The sequence below is a fragment of the Ranitomeya variabilis genome, chromosome 2, assembly GCF_051348905.1.
Source record: "Ranitomeya variabilis isolate aRanVar5 chromosome 2, aRanVar5.hap1, whole genome shotgun sequence".
In the NCBI taxonomy this organism is placed as follows: Eukaryota; Metazoa; Chordata; class Amphibia; order Anura; family Dendrobatidae; genus Ranitomeya; species Ranitomeya variabilis.
The window spans coordinates 670,691,870-670,710,689 of NC_135233.1; the positions used below are offsets into that span (position 1 = coordinate 670,691,870).

The 18,820-nt window shown below is 44.7% G+C and overlaps 1 protein-coding gene across 3 annotated transcripts in view; it reads right to left on the reverse strand.

Annotated features, from left to right (window-relative positions):
- Window positions 1–18,820, reverse strand: part of ECT2L (epithelial cell transforming 2 like) — a 133,295-nt gene extending 114,475 nt beyond the window's left edge. For 2 of the 3 annotated variants that reach the window (XM_077289243.1, XM_077289244.1), the window contains exons 1-2: window positions 16,926–17,210; window positions 14,634–14,746 (exon numbers count right to left, since the gene is read on the reverse strand). In XM_077289243.1, the coding sequence (XP_077145358.1) occupies window positions 14,634–14,746; window positions 16,926–17,180 (368 nt within the window). In that variant the 5' untranslated portion in view covers window positions 17,181–17,210. Of the gene's footprint in view, window positions 1–14,633; window positions 14,747–16,925; window positions 17,211–18,733 lie in introns of those variants that run through there. The other variant, XM_077289245.1, reaches the window with a different exon arrangement.

Sequence of the window (18,820 nt, forward strand, 5' to 3'; positions counted from 1 at the left end):
ACCCAGTCTTAAGAACTGTCTGGTTCCCATGCGTCAAAGACACTCAGCAGTGTCCTCTTCTTCAGCTGGTCTGCTAGTCGACGAGTCAAGGTGTGCTGATGTCAAGGTGAAAATATACTTTCTTATATACTTTCTTTTGTACTTTATATATCTTATACTGTGAAACAATAAGTTTTCCCTATCTGCTAGCTAATGCACATGTAATTGTATCTAAAGATGGCTGCCAGTGTTCATTCTTCACCTCAGTTTAGAATATGAAGGGTTAAGTATATTTCTCCTGAAAAGATAACTCTGGAATGTGAAGAAAGAAGTAACCAGCGGGAGACGTTCTGACCAATCAGAGAGAGAGACTGAGCACTAGATGTATGCTGCTGAAACCCCGCCTATTGCATTCCCTTTTAGTATTGTGTATTTTAGAATAAAGCCAGTTGCTGTGACCGTTACACACATGCGTGTGGATTCACGAGCATGCACTGAGATTGAACCAGCTACCTGTCTGACTCATTCTTACCCGGTACCACATGCTTATAGTTTAATTTGGAATGACTGGTGAATGAGGATTTATATTGTCGTTTACGACCACGACAATTGGCAGCCCAACGGGGGGCGTGGCCAGCGATCCGAGACCCCCTGGACCCATGCCTGGATGTCTGTGGATGATACCCGTAGTGGCTGACCTCGAGGACTGATCACCCTCTGAACACGGTAAGTGGCGATCATGTACACTGTATATGTCACACTTGCTAGTGTCTCAGCCGTTATTGGTTTGTCTGTGGTCTCTTTGGGTCCGGGAGGTGACCGGTCGAGTGGTGAGATCGAACGCGATCCTGTGCCACGCTCTGAACCAGCAACTGAGAGACGTCGCATTCTGTGCGTCCTCTGTACACCACACCTCCTCCACTGGTCATTGTACTCCGTTCAACCACCCTACCCGTGACTGTTGTCTAGTAGTGAAGTGGAGTGAAAGATTGAGCTAGTTGTAGATTGTGGGGCAGCTTAGAGAAAGGGATAGGAGACGCAGCCTCTGTGATATTGTACTAACCGGTAATTAAGACGTCCCAAGTGGGGGACCACCAGAATTTTGAGTACAAATAGGTCATTAAGACGCCCTGTACGGAGCCACCAGAAATAGGTAATTAAGACGTCTCGGAACGGGACCACCAGAAACAGGTAATTAAGACGCTCCGTACGGGACCACCAGAATTTTTGTGGAGGGCTCTCACTAGGAGACCGCCTCCCGACTGTTTGGGATATCGTGGCAGGATAGTCTGTTAATCACTGTTGTTCAGGTTAGGGATGGAAATATTGAGCGTGAGGCTCTTTTTCTTATACGTTGAGCGAGAGGCTCCGTGTTTTTAGAATATCAGTGTTGAAGATCGCTGCCAGTGGCCTACTGCAGGAGGCCATAGTATCCTGGGAGCCAAGCTGCGTATCTTAAAGCAGAAGAAGTCTGTGCCCCACAAGTTAGATGAGGATGCCGTGGAAGTCAAGACAATGGTCACGGGAGGGCAAGAGGCAGTCAAGAAGCTTATCTGCGAGTTGCGCGAAGCTTAAAGAACAAAGGATGAGAATAGGTTGATGGAGAGGAAGGATCAGACAATATAGAACCCGTATTTGGTTATAAAATGCCTTTGAACTGTGATCTTACAGATTGTAAAATGGCCGCCGTGCCACTGATGATGAAAATGCAGTCCCAGCCACCGCCCTGTAATGGCGGCGGAAAGAGATCTCCAGAAGCGTAGGTGTGTCCTGTTTGTGTTGTGCAGAATCCAACCTGGGTGGAAACCTGCCGTGTGTGTGCGTACGGGCCGTCCTTGGGGCTCCGCCCAGACCACGGAGGATCATAGGAACGTTTTGTAGAAATTAAGTCTGAAAACTGCTGTAATTTGTGACTTTGTAGAGGATACGGAGCTTTGTATCAGTGCTGTGTACTAGATGGGAGGGGCGGAGCGGACCGCTGCGAGATTTCTTTGTCAGTTCTCCTCTTTTCTCCTGATCTGCGCTACGTGCTGGAGGAAGGGGGGTATAGTGTTGGGCTCTTGCTCTGCCTTCAGCGCTGAAGAATGCAGTGAAAGTTCTTATCTACGTGTTACTAGATGGGAGGGGGTGAGTGAGTCCCTGCGCGATCTGCTTGAAATTTTTCCCTTCGGTGCTGGCTACAGAAGGGGGGGGGGTCTCCCTGCTGGATAATATGGTCCCTCCCCAGGAAATTAAGCCTCTACTCCCGACTGTAAACCCTGTGCCCCTTACAGTCAAGGCAGCAATATATACTGGATTGCCGAGAAGTTCTATGGGCGTCTTATGGTAGTGTTTAAAGATCTGGGATTCCCATTGTAACAAAAAGCCCATTCATACCTTTTTGTAGTAGATCCGATATTGAGATTTCCACTCCGGATGATGTATTGAAAATAGTAAAAAGTTTCCAAAATAATTTAGCCCAGCAAGAAAGGCAAGGGTTAAATCACTAGCCGTAGTGATTCTTGCTCGCTCACTGGCCCCCACCGCTGCAGCTGCGTGGTCACAGTGTTTCTTATCTCCATGTAACAGACTCCAGTTTCTGCCCCCCTCCTTTGTACATGTGAGTCCAGCTTCACACTCCAATACGCCTTTAACCCTGTATAGGAATCTAACTCCCTCCCAGCTGCCTTATGTCAATTTTCAGCTAGATTTTCCAGGAATCTGAAGTTTGTTTCCCTGTCATTCACGTTGCTTCATCACACCTCAGGGCTCCCAGGTTCTTTTCTCAGTAGGGTATGGGGACATGATTACCCACCAGGTAGGAGCCATAGTGAACCCAGCTAATTCTACCCTGTCATATAGAGGTGGTTTGGCCCAACAGATAGCTAGAAAAGGGAAGTCCAGCCGTAGCCCAAGAGTGTCAGGCCTACTTTACCATTTATGGCCCCTTGCATCCAGGAGACGCTATGTCCACCCAAAGAGGGAATTTGCCCTGTGATATAGTGTTACACACTGCAGGCCCTATATATGATTACAAGACACCCGAGCACTACCGTACAGTATTGCAGACTGCCTTGCAGGCAGAGCTCACCTATGCAGGACATGCTATAGGTGTGCTGATTCAGCTTTATGGAAACAAACAGAGACCTGTTGCTTATTACAGCGGCCGCCTGGATACGGTGGCAAGAGGAAGTCCCTCCTGTATTTGGACTGTGTTATCTGTCCAGTTGTTGCTACACAAGTCTTCAGAGATTGTTTTGGATCACCCACTGATGGTCCACACCCCACACGATGTACATAGTATCCTTAATCAAGTACAACCTAGCCACATGTCCATGGCTGGACAGCTGCGACTTCAGTGTGCTATTCTCATGTCTACTAATGTGACTTTGAAAAGGTGCACTGTCCTGAACCCCGCTACTCTTCTCCTAGTTCCTATGGATCCAAAGGGGGGAGGAGTAGGTGACATGAAAAAGGACACTCTTTTTCTCTCTAGAATGGATCCAGAGGAACAAGATTAGGTTTCCAAACCACATGATTGTCCGGAATTGATGTCTCAGGAAATGGCTGGTCTCTAGTGTGCCTATTCTAATGCTGATTTTGAGCTTTTTGTAGATGGATCCCGTCACCAAGATGACCAAGGACGCTTCTGTACCAGATATGCTGTGGTCTCAGAACATGAGGTAATCAAGGCAGAGTCAATGCCAGCTCATATGTCTGCACAAGAAGCGTGCAAACTAGCAGAAGGTAAGACTGTAAATATCTACACTGATTCCAGGTATGCTTTTGGCATTGCACACGATTATGGGCCTATCTGGAGAGCCAGGGCTTTCCTGACAGCAAATGGCCACCCCTTTTAACATGCTGAGGCAGTCCAGCAACTTATGAATGCACTACAGCTTCCCACCCAAGCAGGCATCATAAAGGTAAAGGCACATACCAAAGGCACTGATGGACGGACAAAGGGTAACGCACTGGCAGACCAGGCTGCCAAGAAAGCAGCAAGCACTCCTGTGGCCTCTAAAGTACATCACCTAGACACCCCACCATCTCCACTTGTGTTGAAAGACATCTTAGCCCGGTTACAAGAACAGGCAAGTAAGGAGGAGAAAAATAGGTGGCAAGAGATAGGGGCTTGCTCTGATACCGTTACCGGACTATGGGGGAGGGGTGAAAAGGTCTGCCTACCACAGGTACTGTACCCAATGATGGCACAGGTTCTGCACGGGAATGTGCACCACTCGAAGACGGCCATGTGTGACACCCTACAGAAACAATGGATTGCCCCCAGGTTTTCCACCTGCGCAGAAAGGCAGGTACAGAGCTGCATGATATGTGCCACACATAATCAGGGTAGGACAGTGAAAACTCCATCCAAACACACTCCCCGGCCCTTTAACCAATTCCAGAGACTGCAGAATGATTATATTCAGTTACCCAGGGTAGGGACGTATGAGTATGTGTTGGTCTGCATTGATTTATTTTCAGGTTGGCCAGAAGCCTACCCAGTTGCCAAAGCTACGGCTAAGACAACGGCAAAGAAACTGATGGCTGAGATCATATGCAGGTATGGAGTTCCTGAAGTCATTGAAAGCGATCAGGGTTCCCATTTTACTGGAGAGATCATGTCAGAGGTAGTGGCAGCACTGGGGGTAAGTCAAGCATTGCATACTCCATCCGCAGAGTAGTGGAAAAGTGGAGAGACTAAATGGAACTCTTAAGCTTAAAATCCAGAAGGCAATGACAGAGACTGGTAAACCATGGACAGAATGCCTCCCTCTAGCTTTGTTTTCAGTAAGATATACCCCAAACAGGAAGACAGGACTGTCACCGTATGAGATTCTGTTTGGCAGGAGCCCCAATTTTGAATGTTTCTTTCCATAACAGTTGCAGCTCAAGTACCAGGACTTGACTAGCTATGTGCAGGCCTTACATGGACACTTTGCCAAAGTGCATTTAACTGTCTTCAGTTCTCTTCCAGACCCAGACAAGGTTCCTGGACACCATCCCTTTGTGCCAGGAGACCTGGTGTATGTGAAAAAGTTTGTGCGCAGAGATTGTCTCCAGACGAGATTTGAAGGACTTCACACGGTGATCCTGGTCACCCCCACTGCAGTAAAACTTGAAGGAAAGAGCACCTGTATCCACGCCTCACACTGTAAAAGAGACCGAACCAGTGTTTAGTCACAGAAGTGACTGAAGGGAAATGTTGCTGTTGTTTTTGACCTTGGGACTGGGGGCCATCCTTGCCCCTACCTCTTCGGCCCCTATTGCAAAAATAAGAATTCTGGCCCCACTATTCTCTGGGTAAATCTGACAGCCCTGGTGAATATCTGGCGATTTGATTTCTGTGATGTAGTCAAGTGCCCCGAGACTGAACGGGTGGTAGGGGGGATCATCCAGTTCTATATGTGTGTTACCAGAAATGACAACAATAACTGTTATTATTAGACAGATGCTGCCTGGAATACGGGAGATGATTGGGGATATAAACCTAGCGAAGCCATGTTCCCTAAGGATAGGACGGGTAGGAGTCTTCGTGGGAGAATGCATCTAACAGCTTTTCTGCAACCACTCAGTGGCTGTAAATGGGGTAAAAGTTGTCACCCCCTCCTCCTAAATCTCGAAAGCCCCCAATCTGCTGACCTGCAGACATTTGTACTGGGAAGGCATTATAATTATGTATTTAGTAGTGGATACCATGGGAATTTAGGCCATATACAGCTCCAGGATATTAGCTTCAGACCAACCAAAGCCCCTGTTACCAGTACAGTTAAAACAGGCCCAGGTGAGCGTTTGCAAAATGTAGTTAATGAAGTGATACCCATTCCAGGTCTCAGTTGGCAAGAGGTTTTCTCCATAGAAACACAAACAGCCCCAAGGAAAAACCTATGGTTAGAATGGGTGAGATATAATGTAAAAGTCCAGAATATCTCTGTAGGATGTATTGCTTGTGCTGCTGCGAATACACACCTATACACACATGCACTGCTTTTTCCTGATGACAACACCACCGCCTGTGTCATGAATTTGCTGAAAGGTTTGAAGCCCACTGATTGCCCAGATTATGTCCCACTGATTCATAAGAACCCAAACTAAAGGTTCCAGGAGAAGTAACCGTATTGGCTGACAATTACACCTGCTATAATTCGCACGACACCACAGGTACACCAGTAGGGATTTTTGAGACAGGTTTCTGCAAGGAGAACAGTTCTTTAGATACTGATTTGCTAATTAAACATACACAATATATGTACACCAAAGATACCTGATGAACCTACCAGAAAGAGGAGAAGTTTTGATCAGCTCCACATGAGTTATGAAGAAGATCCACTAGTATATATTGATACCATTGGAGTGGGGGGTGCCTGACCAGTTTAAAGCCCAGAACCAGATTTATGCCGGCATTGCTTCTATTATCCCACAGGTGCAGATTAATAAAAATGTTGAATGGATCAAATATATATATTTATATATTACAGTGAACAAAGATTTGTCAATTATAGCTGTGATGCCTTTTAGGGTATAGTTGAGGATTTGGGCCCTAACACTTGTATGACCCGTGCTGCAACCCGACCTAAGAGAATTACACTGAATCCTGTCCAGACAAGATCACATGTAGTGATATAAGAAGCTGACACAGGATTGTGGTTGGCGGATAGTGGGGACATTAACTTTTAGGAGTAGGCTGACCGTAATCCTTTTGGGAAGGAGCTGTAGACCAGCATGTCATGTCACTCCCCACCACCAGAGAACCAACCACATCAGGTAGGGTAAGACAGATACAGGAGTATTATCCCTGGAGGCCCTCTGACTAGTTAGTTATGCAAAAGCAATTGGCTGACCCTGAGAACCAACCTTTCTCATTTTACAGACAAATAATGACAATATGATAGATGTATAAGTGCACCTGGGCAGGCCTAGGTAGTTAGTGAGCACAAAAACAGGTGACGTGCTAGGACGCAAATTTAGACTTTTTACAGATGTGACAAAGGAGAGAGTGTAGAGCTATACTTTGGACGGTTACAGCTGAAATGGGAAGACATGGAGTACAGTCCCATAAACCCACTTGATGTTAGAGTATTGGTAAATACATTCATTGACGGTATGACCAAAGACTTATGAGACGAAATATAGACAGCCAAACCTGAATGGAAAAATGTAGATCCAAGAGACCTGAAGGTTTCTAAAGAAGTTGAACAAATTAGGACAATAAGACGACGTGTCATGTATGCTGGAGTAGACACATCTTTCTTCTCCAGTTGGTTAGGTGAGATCAAGGGATTCCTTCAATAAGTTTGTTTAGTACTAATTGCCCTCCTTATAATTGGATCGATAATTTTCTGTTGTGTTATTCCCTTGTATAAAAAGGTTATTGCCAAAGCAACTCCGACTGACACCTTTCTCAATCAAGAAGTAGACCCACCAGAGTACAATGGTACTGATCCAGGGGAGATCCCTAAGTATATTCCCCTCAAGAGAGTAGACAAAATCCCCCATTCTCAGATGATGCTAAGAGATTTAGTTTAGGGACAGTGGGAGAACTCCATGTGAGGTTAGTGAAGGGTTCAGCTGCCTGGAGGCCTCTCGCTAGGGGAGAGTTTCTGAGGTGTCTGGATGAAGAAATCCACCTCCCCTTTTCCCATCACATGGACAGTCTCGAAGGATCTTTCTTTAAGGGAAAAACTTAGTGTTTAGGGGGGATTGTCAAGGTGAAAATATACTTTCTTATATACTTTCTTTTGTACTTTATATATCTTATACTGTGAAACAATAAGTTTTCCCTATCTGCTAGCTAATGCACATGTAATTGTATCTAAAGATGGCTGCCAGTGTTCATTCTTCACCTCAGTTTAGAATATGAAGGGTTAAGTATATTTCTCCTGAAAAGATAACTCTGGAATGTGATGAAAGAAGTAACCAGCGGGAGACGTTCTGACCAATCAGAGAGAGAGACTGAGCACTAGATGTATGCTGCTGAAACCCCGCCTATTGCATTCCCTTTTAGTATTGTGTATTTTAGAATAAAGCCAGTTGCTGTGACCGTTACACACATGCGTGTGGATTCACGAGCATGCACTGAGATTGAACCAGCTACCTGTCTGACTCATTCTTACCCGGTACCACATGCTTATAGTTTAATTTGGAATGACTGGTGAATGAGGATTTATATTGTCATTTACGACCCCGACACTGACATCACCGAAGATGGGGAAACGGTGACTATGTCTCCACACATCTCCAGCGACTATACCAGTAAACACTTAGTCGTCGAGTCAAGGTGTGCTAATGTCACCGAAGATGGGGAAGCGGTGACTATCTCTCCACACATCTCCAACGACTATACCTGTAATCCGTTCCTAGGAACATCCCCGCCGCTTGGACGATTTCTTCTGGATAACGGGCAGAGGATGGTTCCTATGTTTATACCTTCTGCGTCCTTGTGGCCGGCTGGTGAAGACTTCGAAACAGAAGTTTGTTCACCTCAATTTTTCTCTGACCCGGTGGAGCTGTTGTTCTCCACACTCATCTCTAGTGACTTTTCCTGTGTTCAGTATCCAGGAACTTCTCTGCTACCTGTTGGGCAAAACTTGAATCCTATTAGGTTTCCAGTTTCCATGTGTCTGGCTGGTGAAGATATTAAGACGGCAGCATTCAAGTCCCTGTTACCTATGTACCTGGAGGAGGTGGTCCTGCTCTTTGTGGAAGCTAACCCTGTTGAGCACCAAGAGACTTTGTTTTCTGAGATACCTGGTGACCCTCCTGCTGCCTTCTACCCTGAAGATGTCATGTTGGCCCGGACTATGTGTGCTCCCATCCTTCTTCTACAAGTTATTCTGGCGGGCTTGAAGAAGAGGGGCCGTAAAGGGGGGGGTACTGTAACAACTATGCTGGCATCACGGCATGGCCTCGCATTTCTCACACTATCTTACCCACTGCTCCAGTCCATGATGTGGTTTCTGTTTCTTGCCAGCTCCATGTTCTGTGTCTCTGCTCTCTGCATGCTTCATGGTTCTGTGTATAGAGGGGCGGCGCCTGAACTCTCTGGTTCTTATAGGAATCAGGTGCATCTGTCCAATCTGTTCCTGACCAATTGTCAAGAGGCCTCCAGTATATAGTGCAGCTCCACCCAGTGTTCTGGGCCTGTGCAATGTGTTAGGTCAGTTAGTGTCTTGCTTCTGAGTTTGCCTGGCCTTTCTCTGAGTTACTCCCTCTCTGGAGGATTTTCTGTGTTATTTCCTTGGTCTTGTTGTCCGCCCACAAGGAGGCAGTATATCCTGGTCCCAGTGTCTTTGTCCTTGTGTCTTGTTCCATTGCCTTGTCTGTACTTAGTCTTACCTCGGTCTCCTAGTCTTTGGCTTCCTTCCCTGTTGTCTTTCCTTGTATTCTCAGTCTGCTTACACTCCGCACTCTTGCAGCTCTGAACCTTTGTGACTTTACCTCTGCTCCTCCCTTCTGCGTTTCTGCTCCTTTCTACTCTGCTTATCTTCTGCTGTTGCAGTTATCCCTTGCTGCAGCTTCTCTTCACATTCCTTGTGGCTCTGCTCAGCTTTGCTGCAGAGACCTCTCCCGCAGCTCCTCTCCGCTCCTTGCGGTTCTACCTGGCTCCGCTCCTTGCGGTTCTACCTGGCTCCGCTCCTTGCGGTTCTACCTCCCCTGCACTTGGCTCCGCCTCCAGCTCTTGGCTCCGCCTCCTGCCTGTCTGCACTTGGCTCCGCCTCCAGCTCTTAGCTCCACCTCCTGCGGTTTTGCACTTGGCTCCGCCTCCTGCTCTTGGCTCCGCCTCCTGCATTTCTGTTCTTGGCTCTAGCTCCTGTGCTTTCGCTCTGCATCCGCTCTTGCGGTCTTTATCTACTTATTCCTAGGTCCTCGTGTCTGAACAGGTTCTTACCCGTTCTACATACCTGCCTGCAGACCGGTCCCTACCGGTTCTTCCAGTGTACCAGTCTTTCCCACCAGTCCTGCCAGAGAGCCAGCCGTGCCCGCCTACCTTTCCAGAGAGCCAGCCGTGCCCGCCTGCCTACCAGAGAGCCAGCCGTGCCCGCCTGCCTGACAGTGCTCCTGTTGTACCCGTCTGCCTGCCTATGTGCCAGCCGTGCCCGCTTGCTTGTCTATGTTCCGTTCCCCGGTGGGATCAGCAGCCACAACCAGACTCCACCCTGGAGTGGTACCTGGTAGCTTCCTATTGCACAAGTCTGACCTCACCATCAGAGGCTCCAGCGAACACCTAGGAAGCTACTTAGTTACGCCCCTTCCAGGGAGGTTTGGTCTGTGGCACAGTGGGGCCACACACCTCCGCACGCCCGCGCCAACCAGTCTGGGCGCGAGTATGACAGATATATTTTCTTATACACGGGAAATTCGATAAAGTACAAATTAAAAACTTGTAAGCCAGCAAAATAAATACTTTCAGTCCAATAAAGTAATTTTAGTTCTTTATACACACCTCAACATTGAAATTGCAACATCAAGAAAGAAAAGTTGTATTTCTGGAAATCAGTAGATGGATAGACATGTTAATGATGTGCAAATGATAAAAAAGGAAACAACATTTTCAAAACATTTTAAATTATTTAGTTATTCATAGAGAAGGAGCGCCACGTGCAGAAATGCTCACACTTACATTCCTTGGCATGTTATCAATGATGTTATCAATAGTGTGTGAGGAATGTTCTACCTTGCTGAATGCATTTGTGCACGGAAATCGTCAAGATCCACTGCTGGCAACTAGATTTGTAATTGTTGACCAATGAAATCCCAGATATGCTTGATGGGAGACAAGCATTGCAGCATGTTTGGGCCAAGCAGGCTGCTCACAGTAGTACAATCAACACATGGCTGTCATGCGTCTGGTTTTGAACACTTGAGCTTGTGCTTTGCAGTCGGCTTCTCCTGCACCTATCTTCTGTTTCTTTTTATGAAGTAGGCGGCATTTTCTCAAGCAGTACGTACTTAATCCTTTATTTTGTATTTCATGGTTAGTTTTACTCACTCTGGGATCTCTTTCTATATCAGCACACTTTCCATTCTATAGGTAATTTGCACTCTGTTCTGCCCTCTAGCTCTTTAGGAGGAATGTGAAGTGGTCAACGGCCTTTCAGGCAGCACAGGTCCGAGTTGCCATAATCTAGTCTGTGGTTAGGGCTTTCTCAGCTCACGCAGGAACCATTAGGGACTGCAGGGTCAAGATCTCTAGCTTGGTCAGCTGCAGTTTTTAGTGTGTTACCTATTGTCACAAGTGAGTTGCTACACTATCATAACAGTGGCCTGAGGTTGTAATGTTTAAAAAAGGCTATTGGGACACTTTGGAGAAATTACCATGCTATCATTTCCATGGCTAAATTAACTTAACAGCAAGTAGTTAATGTACATGGAGTAAAAACTAGAGAGGTTCAACTACTGTACATTATGCCCTTGTGTGGACCTTTTAATGACGTTGCCCCCATGGTCTAAAGACCAATCTCCAGCTATCATTGCATCCAAGATAAATGTGGGACACATCACTAAAGAGGATAGACCTCCAATTCAAGCTTCCATTGTCATACTGCTCTGAACCATGATAACCTTTGAAAGTGGTTGTGAAAGGTCAATGGAACACCTATAGCTAGACATCTGGCTCATACCTTAATGTCATGCCAACACCTTCTTATGGTTTGTTTGATGCTGTAGGCTTGGTATGTGATGTCCAACTTCACTAGCAGTACACAGAGCACGTTTCGCTCTAATACTGCTCACTTTCTCAAGAAAGCTTGAGAAAGCGAGCAGTATTAGAGCGAAACGCGCATTGGGGTGGCACTCAATTCATTCTGACTCCAGTATTGGGTAAGAGGATTACTACGTGGCATTGCCATGTTAATTGTTACGCCAGCTGGCACTTTATGGAGACTTTTCCATGGGTTTTTCCGTAGGCTGGTCTGAACCCCAGATCTATCATTAGCTATATGCCTGTATATGAGCCTGTTTGGGCACTATCTGTGGATAGGGGGCTTAAGTAACACAATTGTATGGTCTTTATGTGTGTTTTGGATGTGGCAGATCCGATTTTCCATACCATTTCATGTTGATGTCGAAGTTACTATTTATATTATTATGGGTATACCACTGGATGTCAGCTCATGGTGTCCGCATTAACGTAATTTTATGTGTTTGTTTTTTGTCTGACTTTTTCAATAAATTTTTTTTGTACATTTACAATTTTTTAAACAAAATATTAACGCTCCTGTGTCCTCCTTTTTGGTACATGGCCTAAACATTGCACCATGGTCTGCAGCATCTCCAGACTTGTCTCCTATCAAGCACATCTGAGACGTTATAGGTCAAAAATTACATAGGGAGCTGCCAGCATTGGAACTTGATGATTTATGTGGCCAGGTGCGTTCAGCGTAGCAGAACAATCATCAGAAAATAATTAATAACATTATTAATATCATTCTGACACTCCATGTGCTTGCATTGTTAAATATACTACAGGGTAACACAGATTGCCTTATGTTCCAGAGAGTCTGAATTGTCGTCATGTGAGTAAGAAAAGCAACAGAAAACAGCTGGAAAACATCGAAGATGGCAATCTGTCAGTATCTTAACACACTGACACTACACTACATATACATTCACATAGGTTTAGAGAAGAAAAATACATCACTGTGAGACCACACATGTGTGGCGCCCCAGGGTCCTGGTCGTCACAGTAATGTTGCTTTCCTCTCGGGGAGAGTGATATTATGTTTGGAGGCAAAGAAGGATAACTGTATCCAGGTATCACAAACATTCAACACATTTCACACTCCAGGCCACCAGGGGGAGCTCTTGCTCCTATTTATTAGGTCACTCCCCACATAGGTAAAACTGGTCGCCTGTAGGGAAAGTTAGTTAGTTGCTGGCTGAGCTCAGCTCCCTGACAGGGGTGGGATCCTGTCAGTGAACGAAGGAGAAAGGACAAGGAGCTGTGCATGCCCTCAGAGCTGCAGCTCCCAGAAAGAGACACACAGAAGGCAGAACTGTATTGCAGCGAGCGTGAAGGGAGTCGCAGCAAAGGAGAGGATACCAGAAGGGGACCAGCCCTACACAGGCAGCCTCCTTCTGAGGCACAGAAACCCGGTGGCCGGAACACCGAGGGAGTAAGGACCTTTATGCTTTGCTCCAGAGACCGGCAGGACAGCTAATTGCAAGTTACCTGTCCGCCCTACACCCAGGAGGCACGGTGGCAACATTTGGAGGCCGGGGCGTGTTAGAGTTCCTATTAACAGCCTCAAGCCACCAGTCATACGGGTTTGTCCTATCCTATATGGGGGACAGAGAGAAAGACATTACATCTGTGAGGACCTTATGTGAAGCCTTAGGCAGCAAGGAACTACAACATTGCAGCGCAAGGGAAGGCTACTGATTTCCACCTGGACAAGGAGACTCTGGACTTGCCTTCAAACTGGCCGGACTCTGCCTGCCCTGTGATCTGGTGCCCTGGACTGTGGATGCTGGAGTCTTCAGTAAAGGTAAAGAGACTGCAACCCTGTGTCCTCGTTCTTCACTGCGCCATTCATCATTCACCATCTATACACCAGGAAGCCCTGGGGATACACTTCACCTGTGGGAAGGTATACCATCTAGCTGCCATAACATCACCCCAGCGGACCCCTTAAAGCAGCGTTGGTCACCCTGACCGAATAACACAGGTGGCGTCATGAACATTCCACTTAAAGACTTTTTCCTTTTACACGGACGTCCCAGGGCCACGGACCGGTTCAGCCACCGTGACATCCCCCTGTGAACCGAAGGACCCGGTGCCGAGTACCCCACGGCCCCATGGGGAAGCTCCACATGCAGCTGGCCACAAAGCTGAAAGCCTGCCCACTCATGATAGGAAATGGCCATTTCATTTTGTATTAAAGTTGTACAGCCATTGACCACCACAGTGGCCGGAGTTTTGGATACATGTAGCCACCTACAACATGTGGGATCACTTTTACTAGTTGCATGCCATGTCTGTTGCAATTTTTCACGCTTCCCCACCCTAAAAAATAGAGAATACCCCACAGATCACCTGGCTTTATTGACTACTGCATAGGCACACTGTTGTGTACCATGTTAGGGAATCCTTTGGCAGGTGAAGCAGGAGGACGTGGTATATTGCTCAGTGGTCTGTAAGACTTTATGATACTTTAAGGGTATGTTCGCGCAACATCTTTTTCTGTCATGTCTGCTCTGAAACCCGCCTGAAAAAGAACATAACACTAAAAAGAATGAACATTTGCACTTTAGTGTAAAAACAACTTTTTGCATTCTTCTATATATGTTCAGCCTTTTAACCTCTTTAGACTTCGAAAGATGGAAAGCGTTTAAAACATATGACCTGACCATTCTTCAGACAGTTTTTGCTTGGAAGCTGCTATGTTATACATAAAAGCAAAAAAAAAAAAAAAAAAAACAGGCAGTAAAGCAATGCTTAAGACACCAAAAAAGATGCTTCAGGAAAAACCCGGCAGGCATTGCAAAAAGTTCACAACTTAAAATCTGTTCCATCCATGCCCGTGAAGAGTTATTTCTGCAGAATGTACACGGATTTTGGAAAGTCCTACTCAGATAAACGCAACAGTCTGAAATATTTTTGCAACAAACACGCCACAAATGACTTTACCCTAAATGTGCCCCATTATTACCGAGCCGTCCTCGTTACTTACTTCAGCTGTGACCGGCTGCTCCTTGCCAAAATGGCATGTAGAAATTGTATACGCTGTTTATCAGTCCACAAATCATACCAGTGTCCTATGAGATTAACCCTTTCTTGGAATAGCTGCAAAAAAAACATGCACAAAGATTAAAAGCAATGTGTGTCTTTCCCGCTATTAAAATTTATGAAAATATGATGAAAGTTTATGGTGTTAAACTCATGATCTCAAGTCACAGTATAGACTTCAAGTGTACTGTATATCATATGGGCTATTGCTTGGCTGACACCCTCCCGGTAACAAGGAAACATATTTAGGATAGGTCCTCAATATCTGATTGGTCGAGGTCCAACACCTGGCTCCAGCGTTCAGCTATTCTTGGTGTCGGCAGTAGCTGGACCTGCTTAGTTCCGGAGCTGCACAGCTCCATCTACTGTATAGTGGCTGTGGCTGGGTATTACTCATCTGCCCCCTATTAAAGTCAATAGGGAGCACATGTGTAGTACCAGGCCATGGCCACTATTCCATGGATGGAGCTGTGCAGCTACTGCCGGCACCAAGAATAGCTGAACGGTGGGGGTGTTGAGTGTTGCACGCCTAACGATCAGACATTGATGACTAAAGATAGGCCATCAATGTTATACGTCACCTGCAAGAGTGAGCAGGGAAACAGTAACTGCTTCATGGCTTTTAAAGCCTGAAGAGGTTAAAAGAAATTAACCCCTTCACCCCCCGGGCGATTTTCCATTTTCGTTTTTAACTCTCCTTCTTTCATTGTCGTAACTTTTTAATTTCTCCACCAATATAGCTGTACGAGGGCTTATTTCTTGCAGGAGGAGTTGTACTTTTGAAAGTCAATCATTTATTTTATCGTGAGATGCACTGGAAAGCAGGAAAAAAAAATCAAAGTGCATTGAATTTGCAAAAAAAAAGGGGCAATTTCAAATTTTTATTTATTTATTTTATTTTTTTTATTATTTACCATGTTTAGTATACGGTAAATCTGACCTGGTAATATGATTTTCCAGGTCAGTTTGATTACGCAGATACCAAAGATGTATAGGTTTTCTTTTATTGCAATGGCCAAAACCACATAATTTCAACTTCTTTTCTTGTTACGTCGTTTACCAATCGGATTTGTTAGATCGGACTTTTACTAACGCCGCGATACCAAATATGTTGTTTTTTCGTATTAATTTTAATGGGACAAAAAGGGGGGTTGATTTGAACTTGTGGTTTTTTTTGCAGCATTTTTCTATTTTTTTTCAGCACTTTTTGCTGCGTTTTTGGTGATTAAAGCTACCAGTCTATGCAAGTATAAAAAACCAGGGTCCAAAAATGTAGCAAAAAGCACACAGGAAAGACCGCAAAGACACCACAAAGACACTCCAGGACAAAAGACGCCGATGTGCCTTGAAGCATCTTCCACCTTAAAAAGTCTGCGCTTTCACACACATCTAAAGGACTTGCACATACCCTTGATGTTTATACACAAATGACATATATATTTTGATAGATCGGACTTTTACGAATGCAGCGATACCAAATGTGCATTTTTAATTGGGCAAAATGGGGTTGATTTGAACTTTTTCTTATTTTTAAAAACTTTTTTTTTTTTTTTTTACTGTATTTTATAGTCCCCTTAGGGGACTTGAAGCTGCCATCATCTGATCACTTGTGCTACACATAGCAGGGCATCAGCACACATATTGATAAAAGCTGGCCACCATCTAATGTGTATGGGGGCCTCCTGATTCTCATCATCTGTCAGGAGAAAGTGATCAGGCCTATTGAAACTTAACAGCTGATCCTTCTGTTCAGTGGGAAGACAAGCCTCTGTCAGAAAGCCGATCTTTGTGCGAATGGGGGAGTTAGGATAGATAGCTGACTAGAACCATTGTTGGGCAGACAGCCATGTAATGTGTATGGCCAACTTTACTCTCTAATAGAGCCAATTGTCTATTCAAATCTGAAATGCTTGCATGAAACAATATGTATGGTCAGCCATAGTGCCCTAAACTGAACCCACACAAAGACAACTTCAATTTAACTGGTTGTCTTTTTTAATAAAGCACAATGCATTCTAAACATGCAGTTTTACTGCTTTTTTTTTACCCCGAGACCAAAAATTCAAGAAAAATAATAAAGGGATAAAGTGTAACCTGGTTTGTAGACCTGGTGGTCGCATAGATGGTCACCCAGCTTCTATCTGTCCTATGTAATATTTAATAACTGTCTCACTGATTTCATTCCTTATTGTTTGGGTTCATCCATGGTTCCAATTGGGATAAATACTCCAAGTACCTGCTTGTTGGCGGACTTGCTTGCCTTTGGTGTCCAAGCACTAAATCTTGTCTTGCTCACGGTCTGATCTGGGTTTATGCGGTCTCTGATTGCCATCTCCGTTTCTCCACCATGGAGGCCAAGACTTTCCAGCTGCCATCGTTTTACGCTGTGTGGGATTTGTCTCCGAGGACTGGTCATACTTTCTACTACAGACAGGTTAACTTCTGAAACAGTAAAGTGACATTCTCTAACAATGCAAGTGATAGCAGACATGTAACATTAAAGAGATGGCCACTATGTTTTATTGATAGCCTATCCTTAACTTGTACAGTTCTAAAGGTTGGGTCATTACGGAAGCGGCAATACCAATATGTGTACTTTTGTTTTTTTTTGTTTTTCAAAATAATATTTATGGGTACAATATATTTATTATTTTTTATTATAATGTGATTTAAAAAAAAATATTTTTACAATTTTTTCTTTTTTTACTTAGTCTCATTATGGGACTTTCACTTTCTCCAGTCTGATCACAGTTATTAAGTATAGCAATGCAGGAGCACAGTACTTATGGGGTTAAAGTCCCAAGAGCGGTGCGGGCAAAGCTCCTGGCACTGAGAGCCGGGTGTTAGCTATCAGAATCAGGTGAAGACCCCCCGGCGGCGATCGCGAACAGCCTCTGTGAGCACAAAATTGCCTAGACATATCCAAACATCCAAGGATGGTAAATACCACGTCACCTGGGCATATGGATATGTCTAAGGTTGTAAAGGAGTTAAAGTGAGACTGGCACCCCAAAATTTACACTTTGAACTAAAGACATAGCCTTGTAAGAAATGGTGCAACAATAAAAAGCATTCTTTTTTCCTTTTTTTTACATTTCTTCCTCCGTTTCACTCAAATAACTTTATTATAATATGCAAATGAGTTTGCTCAGTATATTCTACGAATAGTTCCTATGCTGACTAACAGCGTTATCTGAAGATAAATCTCCACTATGTGCGCATTGTCTCTACACAGGGGACAGAACACAAAACACTCCCTCCTGGCTGCTGACATGGCTCAACTCCTCTGCTGTCACTTCAGTGAAGGAGTGAGCACGGAAATCACTTTTTTGGCTCTACTGTTATCGATTGGGTATAGTTGTGCAGGGAGCGATGTCAGCAGCGAGGAGAGAGCGATTTCTGTGCTCACACCTGCATACGGACAGTGCACACATAATGGAGGTATATCTTCAGACAGCTCCAGCTCTGAGAAAGCTACAATATAGAAGGAATGGCGGTAATCTAAATAAGTAGGTGGATTGGTGCTCCAAGGTGTGTAGCCATGCCTCGGGGTGCACTCAGCACCATCACTTGCTTATCACAATTAAGTTCTTTGGTGGCACAGATTTAAAAACTAAAACGTTTTTAATTGTTACTCTGTCTCCTAAAAGGTTAAATAGTTAGTCTGAAGTATAAATTTGGGGTCAGAGACACCCTTTAGGTTTTTATTATTTCTTCCTACACAATTTAATATCAGACTTCTTATTAAAAATATTAGTTTTTAGACACCAGCAGCAAATTCTGCCATCCTTATGAAATCTGTCTCCCTTTATTGAACGTACATTGCACCATATCGTTTACTTGTCTTAGTTACCAAATGCATCACAAAATATATAAAAGTGCAGAAAACTATAGACCATTGTTACAATACAACAATATACTTCTTCTCACCGTAGAATTAGCTATATACTAAACACAATTTATTAATTCACTCATCTAACACAAGTGTATCCAACACAACTAAACTTTACCCAGCTTACTATTGCTGTAAGAACATGACCTTACCTGTCGGTGATCGTCTGTCTACTAGAAGGGGTGGATTGCATTGTGTTGCCTAGGGGACTTACAGACGCTCCCTGCCTCAGATCTGAC